The 7,213-nt window shown below is 68.1% G+C and overlaps 4 protein-coding genes across 4 annotated transcripts in view; 1 reads left to right on the top strand and 3 right to left on the bottom strand.

The window, feature by feature from the left end:
- The window catches only part of MICPUCDRAFT_47508 (uncharacterized protein), a 2,719-nt gene extending 1,972 nt beyond the window's left edge, over positions 1-747 (bottom strand). The window contains exon 1 of the mRNA XM_003059125.1: positions 221-747. Coding sequence (XP_003059171.1) covers positions 221-515 — 295 coding nt within the window. The 5' untranslated portion in view covers positions 516-747. The remainder of the gene's footprint in view (positions 1-220) is intronic.
- A 2,309-nt stretch (positions 748-3,056) lies between these two features.
- MICPUCDRAFT_69513 (uncharacterized protein) lies at positions 3,057-4,805 on the top strand (the record flags this gene model as incomplete). The annotated part of the gene is given in 2 exon segments (XM_003059428.1): positions 3,057-4,366; positions 4,385-4,805. The coding sequence occupies 2 exon segments, from the start codon at positions 3,057-3,059 to the stop codon at positions 4,578-4,580; spliced, it is 1,506 nt and encodes a 501-aa protein (XP_003059474.1). The 3' UTR covers positions 4,581-4,805.
- On the bottom strand, positions 4,800-6,329 carry MICPUCDRAFT_18089 (uncharacterized protein; the record flags this gene model as incomplete). The annotated part of the gene is made up of 2 exons (XM_003059124.1): positions 4,800-5,721; positions 5,791-6,329. The coding sequence occupies 2 exons, from the start codon at positions 6,327-6,329 to the stop codon at positions 4,800-4,802; spliced, it is 1,461 nt and encodes a 486-aa protein (XP_003059170.1).
- A 256-nt stretch (positions 6,330-6,585) lies between these two features.
- On the bottom strand, positions 6,586-7,071 carry MICPUCDRAFT_69510 (uncharacterized protein; the record flags this gene model as incomplete). Its single annotated transcript, XM_003059123.1, has 2 exons — positions 7,001-7,071; positions 6,586-6,935 (listed from the first exon to the last, which is right to left on the bottom strand). Exon 2 carries the CDS (start codon positions 6,841-6,843, stop codon positions 6,586-6,588), a length of 258 nt encoding a protein of 85 aa, XP_003059169.1. The 5' UTR covers positions 6,844-6,935; positions 7,001-7,071.
- Positions 7,072-7,213: the final 142 nt, after the last annotated feature.

Genomic DNA, 7,213 nt, shown 5'->3' with positions numbered 1-7,213 from the left:
TCGCGACGCGCCACTCATTTTCTTTCGCGCGCCTCCTCCTCCTCTTACTCCGTCAGGGCGCGCGCGCGGCTGCGATCGCGCGCGCGCGGCGGCGGAGTAAGAGGAGGAGGAGGCGCGCGAAAGAAAATGAGTGGCGCGTCGCGAAGCCGCCGCCGAAGAAGGGGCGATTCGATTCCGTCGCGCGACGCGGGGCGCCAGCACGCGGGGACGCTCGACGCACCTAGCTCGGAGTTCGCCGCCTTCGGAGCGACGCCCTTGCCTCTACCCTCCGCCCCGATCGTCTTGATCGGCGCCTTATCCCCGGCGTTCCGCGACGGCGACGGCGACCGCCCGAGGGCGTGGCATCGCACCCCTCGCCTCGCGAAGCGGATATGGTTTTTTTCCCGTGCGGCGACGCGCCCGGTGCGCGCGCCGTCCGCGCGGACGCGATCGCTCGAACGCCCGGACGACGCGCGCATCCCGGAAGTTATGCGCGACGCGACCGCAGCGTGCGCGGTGCACGCCGCGGCGGACATCGCGCGCGTCGTTTCTCACGCGCGCGCGACGGACGCGAGACGCGTTCGACGTCTACCTCGCGTGCCGAAGGTGGCCAACGAACTCTCGTCGCGCGTCCACCTCGCGCCGGATGCGACCGCCGCGCGCGTCCTTCGAGCGCAGGAAACCGCTCGCTCGAGGTGAATGCGTACGCGTGCGTCGCAAAGAACTCTTCGCGCGCGTTCGCGGACGTGTGCAGATCGTCGACGCCGCTCCGCGCGCGTCTTCAACTGGCGGCGCGACGCGGAGGATTCTTCGCTGTTTACGTCCGTCGCGCTTCTCCGCTCGATATTTCGACTGCTGCCGATGATGACGTCGGTTGAGTGCGCGCTTTCGAGGCGCTGATTGGTGATCGACCGCGAGGCTCGTTCGTACGGCGAGCACCCTGCGAGGGACGAAAACGTACGTACTACGCGAAAAATCTCGCCGACCGCGAGCGCGCGACAAGAGACCTCAATCGGGGCGTTCGAACGCGACCCCTCGCGCGCGCGTCGTCGCCGCACCGCGCGAACTTCGTCGTCGCACGCGTCGCGGGTTCACGCGCACCGCGCCGCCGCCGCGTCGTCCCCCGCTCGATCGCGCGCGTTCGAACGACGAGCCCGACGGAATCTCGCGCGGCGAACGCGGCGCACCGAGGATCGAAGCGCGCGGCGGCGAAATCGTCGTCGTTGTAACACCACACCATGGCGACCGCGCGGCTCGAGAACGAGCCTCTGCTTCACGGCGGGCGCGACGCGCCCGCGCGCAGGTCGCGGTCGAGCGCGCCGCACCGTGCGATCGCGGGCGTGATCGGCGGCGGATGCGTCCTCGCCGTCGCCGCGTACGCGGGCTCGAGCGCGTTCCCGAAGGACGCGAGCGCGGCCCTCGGGAGAAACTCTAAAGGGGTCGACGGAGTGAGAATTTTCCATCATCACCATCACGGCGGCTCCCACGGCGACTCCCACGGCGGATCCCACCGCGCGCGCCGCGGCGGCCGCCGCGGCGGCCACCACGGCGGCGCCGTGACGCAGACGCCGACGGCGGTTCACGCGCCGCCGTCGACGGATCACGCTCACGAGTACTGGTTCGAGAAGGACTCTTCCGCGACGACGGCTCCCGCCGCGACCGACGCCGCGACGACGGCTCCCGCCGCGACCGACGCCGCGACGACAGCTCCCGCCGCGACCGACGCCGCGACGACAGCTCCCGCCGCGACCGACGCCGCGACGACGGCTCCCGCCGCGCGCGCCCACGGCAGAGTCACCGGCGCGAAGGACGTCATCGGTTTCATGCACAACCACGGCGTCAACCCGCGGGAGTTTCTGGAGTCGCACGACATCTCCGAAGTCCCGGACGCGCTCGACGACGAAGGGAAGGCTGCGCTGCAGAAGTTCTTGCGCGAACGCGAGGCGTCTTCGCTCGAGAACATCTTGGAGAAGCGCGGCATCACCGACGGCGGCCGCGCGTTCGCGGAGAAATTCGCCGCGGAGCACGGAGAGCCGGGCGCGACGGGTCCCCCCGGCGGCGACGCGAACGCGACGGCGCCCTTCCCCGCCGCCGACGCGAACGCGACGGCGCCCTTCCCCGGCGGCGACGGCGGCGTGCGATCCACGCTGACCTCGATCGAGAAGAGCCTGAACGCGGACGCGAACCTCCTCAACAGCTCCGCGGACGCGCGCGCCGTCGATACCGCCGCCGACGCGAACGCGACGGCGCCCGTGCCCGGGACCGTCGTGGACGCGGATCCGATCGCCGAGCGCGTCAGGGCGCGGCTTCGCGCGAAGGGCATCACGAACGCGACGTTTGCGGCCAACATCATCGACAAGATCGAGCACGGCGAGGAGAAGACGCTCGAGGCGCACGGGATCCCGATGACCTCCGCGGCGCCCGCGCCGGCGCCCGCGGAGGATGCCGCCACCGCCGCCGCCGCCGCCGCGCCCGCGCCCGCGCCCGATGACCACCCGATGACTCTCGTGTACGATCAGACCGAGCTCCCGCGAGGATTCGGGAAAGCGCTCGAGGTCGCGGGGAACATCACCGACGGCAACGGGTTCATCAAGAACTGCGGCATACCGCAAGACGTCGTCGATTACCTCGACAAGAACGCGACCAAGATCAAGACGCTCGGGGACTGGATGGCGAACCACCACGAGTACCACAACTTCGACGTCGAAAAGGAACTGAAGGAGATGGAGGCGACGTGGGAGTCGAGCGGGCACCAAACGTGCCACGATGACCACTCCATGCAGGACTCCATGCACGACTCCATGCACGACACCATGCATGACTCCATGCATGACTCCATGCATGACTCCATGCACGACTCCATGCACGACTCCATGCACGACTCCATGCAGGACTCCATGCACGACACAATGCAGGACTCCATGCACGACACCATGCAGGACTCCATGCAGGACTCCATGCAGGACTCCATGCACGACTCCATGCACGACACCATGCATGACTCCATGCAGGACTCCATGCACGACTCCATGCACGACTCCATGCACGACTCTATGCACGACTCCATGCATGACTCCATGCAGGACTCCATGCACGACACCATGCACGACTCCATCCAGGACTCCATGCACGACTCCATCCAGGATTCCATGCAGGACTCCATGCACGACTCTGCGATGGACGCCGCGCCAGACCACGAAAGCTCTCCCCCGGCCTCCGCGGACGAAGGCTGCCACGCGAAGTGCCATGCGATCAAACAAGCCGGCGCGTGCGCCGCCGTGGAGTTCGCCGCGTGCAAGTGGGAGGACGAGGACGGCGAAGGCGCCGCGTGCTGGAGCAACGTCGGGAACGACCCGTGCCCGACGTCGTACGATCACCTTCACGAGCACAAGGATGAGGAGGAGCCCGCGGAGCCTCCCGCCAAGGAGGAGGAGGAGCCCGCGGAGCCTCCCGCCAAGGAGGAGGAGGAGCCCGCGGAGCCTCCCGCCAAGGAGGAGGAGGCGCACGCGGAGCCTCCCGCCAAGGAGGAGGAGGCGCACGCGGAGCCTCCCGCCAAGGAGGAGGATTACGCGGAGCCTCCCGCCAAGGAGGAGGATTACGCGGAGCCTCCCGCCAAGGAGGAGGCGCACTCGATGGACTCGATGGACTCGATGGACTCGATGGACTCGATGGACTCGATGGACTCGATGCACTCGATGGACTCGATGGACTCGATGGACTCGATGGACTCGATGCACTCGATGGACTCGATGGACTCGATGGACTCGATGGACTCGATGCACTCGATGGACTCGATGGACTCGATGGACTCGATGGACTCGATGGACTCGATGGACTCGATGCACTCGATGGATACATCTATCGACGCCGTGGACGCCGCCGCGAATGTGACCGACGCTGCGGATACCGCGGGTGCCGCCGCGAATGTGACCGACGCCGCGGATACCGCGGGTGCCGCCGCGGAGGAGAAGCCGCCCGAGAACGCATCCGTGGACTCGTTGGATTCCCTTTTGGACGGCGTGGACGACGACGTGGATACCGCGCACGCCGCCGCGAACGCGACCGCCGCGACGGCTCCCGCGACCGCCGCGACGGCTCCCGCGACCGCCGCGACGGCTCCCGCGACCGCCGCGACGGCTCCCGCGAACGCCGCGACGCTCGCGAAGCAAATGCAGACGTTTCTCACGATGGAGGGCCTGACCGACCCGGCGGAGCAAAAGGCGTTCGTCCTCTCGCATGGCGTCCCGGCGGATATTCGCAAGTTCCTCGCCACGAACGAGGTCTCCGAGCTCCCCGCGTACGTCCAGTCGCACCACGGCATCTCGGATTTAGACGCGTTCGTCGAGCTCGTGGAGAAGCACGAGGGTCACTCCGATGACGACGACGCCGACGACGCCGCCGACGCCGCAGCCGACACCGCCGTCACCGCCGACGCCGCCGCCGACGCCGACGCAGCCGACACCGCTGATAAGAAGCATCCCAGCAAGACTGAACTCCCCGCTGCCGCCGCGGCAGACTTGGACAAGTTGGACGCAGCAAACGCCGAATTTGACAAGGCGTTTCAGAAGGCGTCGTCGCCGCCGCCGCTGATAACTCGGTGAACTTGACCAGGAGCCCTAAACCCGGTAACAACTTATTCACGATTGAACTATATGAACCCTGTATATATATACACGGGCGGTGTATACATCATGAGTGATCGGGTCGCCTCGCGAGCGGGCGGCCGAGGAAGTGTTGTCGTGTGCAGTACTCGTCAGACAACGACGAAAAACGTGTCCTCTAAATAACGATGTATTATTCTGAAATTGAACATAATATATTCACGTGAACGTCAAACACGGCGAGTCCAGGACCGCGTACCCCGCGGCGACGCCGCCCTCGTCGCTGCTCGCGGCTTTCGTCCGAAGCAGATGCCCGCCGACGACGTTCATCGCGACGTCCTCGCCCACGCGAAGGTACCCGCCGTAAATCCCGAGCTCGGACAACGTCTCGAGCTCCTGCATCTCGCCGTTTCGCAAGCACAGCGTCCGGTTCACCGGAGGCAGTATGCGCTGCATGAGGATGAACGACGACAGGTCGCCGTCCGAGCCGATCGGCGCGTCCGGGGTGAACTTCGCGAGCTGCGCCCTGAGCGCTTCGCCGTAGAGGTTGTTCCCGCCGCCTTCGCGTTGGGGTTTTAAAACGTACGACTCCGGGGCGTTTAATCCCAGCTCCACCGCCGCCACGGCGTCCTCGCCGTCCAGCGCGTACAGACCCGCGAACACGCTCCGCATCGCGCGAACGTCCTCTTCGCACTCGACGAACCGCTCTAATCCTCCAGGGGAAGCGAGCGTCTGCTGCACTTTTTTCGTCCCCGCGAGATGCATCGCCGCCGACGGCGACTTCACCGCGCCGGACCGCTCCAGCAACAAGCGCGCGTCCCACTCCGCCTCGCTCGGGTAGTCCGTCGGCGCGTACCCTGCGCGGTAGTACACGACGCTCACCCGCGCGCCGCGGTACGTCAGCGTCTTCGCGTCGTCCTCGGCGACGACGGCGTCGGACGCGATCTCTCGCAGCGTCGCGCGAATCGTCTTCACGCCGTGACGCTCCCACAGCGCCGCCTCGATCATCCTCTGATCGAACACGTTCCGCTCGCACGGCTGGACGACCATCAACACGCGCGCGTCGTCGTCGTTCATCGCGCGCCAGCCCGCGTGGAGCGTCTCCGCGGCGAGCTCGAGCGCACTGTTGGTCGGCAGTCGTCTCGCGAGCGCCGACGCCACGTCCTCCGCGGACGCGGATCCCGCGTCGGACCCCGCGCCCTCCGCGTACGCGCGCTCCGCGCCGAGCCACTCGATCGCGCGCCGGTGCATCTGCGACACGCGCGTGGACAGCGCCATGAACGACGTCGACACCGTGTTCACCTCCACCTGCAGCGGCAGCCCCGACGGCGCGTCGAGCATGTAGTCTGTCCGCAGCACCCCCAGCTCCATCGGATGCCTGCCCTCCTGTCCGCCGCACCGCTCGTAGATGTCCCACACCCTGCGCGTGAAGTCGTCCGCGCGGATGACCCCCGCGAGCGTCTCGCGCAGGAACGCGTCGTCGCGCGACACCGCGTCGGAGACGGACGCGAACAGCGGCGCGACGCGCGTCGCGAGCGCGAACACGTCCGCGGGGAAGGGCGTCGGCAGGAGCGCGATCGGGGCGTGCGTGAACGTCGACGGCATCGTCGCGCCGGACTCGGAGGACTCCGTCGCGACGAGGAGACCGTGTTGCGCCGCGTACGAGATGGCCTCGTGTCGAAGCGCGGTCGCCTCGTCGTCCGTCAGCGCGGGGCCGCCGGTGACGGCGTCGAGACGCGTCGTCGACATTCTTCTTCGACGCGTCGCGGTCGCGGGATGAGGTCTCGCGGCGGCGGCGCGGCGACGCCCTCGATCGGCGCGGACGCGCGATGCGGTCGGCTCACGGATCGCGCGCGATTGCCCGACGACGCACCCCGCCAGCGCCGATGTCATCCTCTCGCCGCGCGAGTCGTGTGACGAGCGGAGCGGATAGGACGTCGATTTCGCTCGTATACACATGCTTATAATTTTCTCAAGCAGCAGATTATAACTCCGCCAGCCCTCGTCACCGCGTCGGCTGGTCCTCCTCCCGCCCGTCCGGGTACACCCTCCGAAGCAACCCGTCCGGGAATAAGATCTCCTTGTACCCGTCCAACCCGTGCGCCTCCGTCTGCCCGGACGGGAAGTGGTACACCTCCGCGCCGCCCGGGTGCGTCGTGTGCCAGGTGTCCACCTCTTTGTAGTAGTACTCCACGCGTCCCCCCGGGTGCGATCGCTTGACGTCGCCGTTCGTAAAGTACACCGTGGATATCGGCCCCTCCATGGACGGCGAGATGTCCTTCAGCGTCCCGTTCGTGAAGTGCACGACTCTTCGGCCGCCGGGAAGGACGCGCTCGACTCTTCCGTCGTCGTGCGACGTCTCGCGGGACCCGCCCGCGGCGGCGGCGGCGGCGGCGGAGGGCCGCGGCGGCGGCGGCGCGACGCGAGGCGGCGGGTCGCGCACGGACGGCAGCGCGTGCGCGGCGGCAGCCTCGGCGGCGGTGACGCCGCCGTGCGTGTCGTGCGCCGCCTCGAGAGCGGCGCGGCGTTCCTCGCGCGCGCGCGCGCGCTCGCGTCGCTCCGCGTCTTCGCGTCTCTCGCGGTTGGTTCGGTCCACCTCTTCGCGAATCTCCGCCGCGCGGCGCGTCTTTTCG

Source organism: Micromonas pusilla, assembly GCF_000151265.4.
Source record: "Micromonas pusilla CCMP1545 genomic scaffold MICPUCscaffold_6, whole genome shotgun sequence".
Lineage (NCBI taxonomy): Eukaryota > Viridiplantae > Chlorophyta > Mamiellophyceae > Mamiellales > Mamiellaceae > Micromonas > Micromonas pusilla.
Note: the sequence above shows the minus strand (reverse complement) of the source record. Positions and strands in the feature narration are given on the sequence as shown.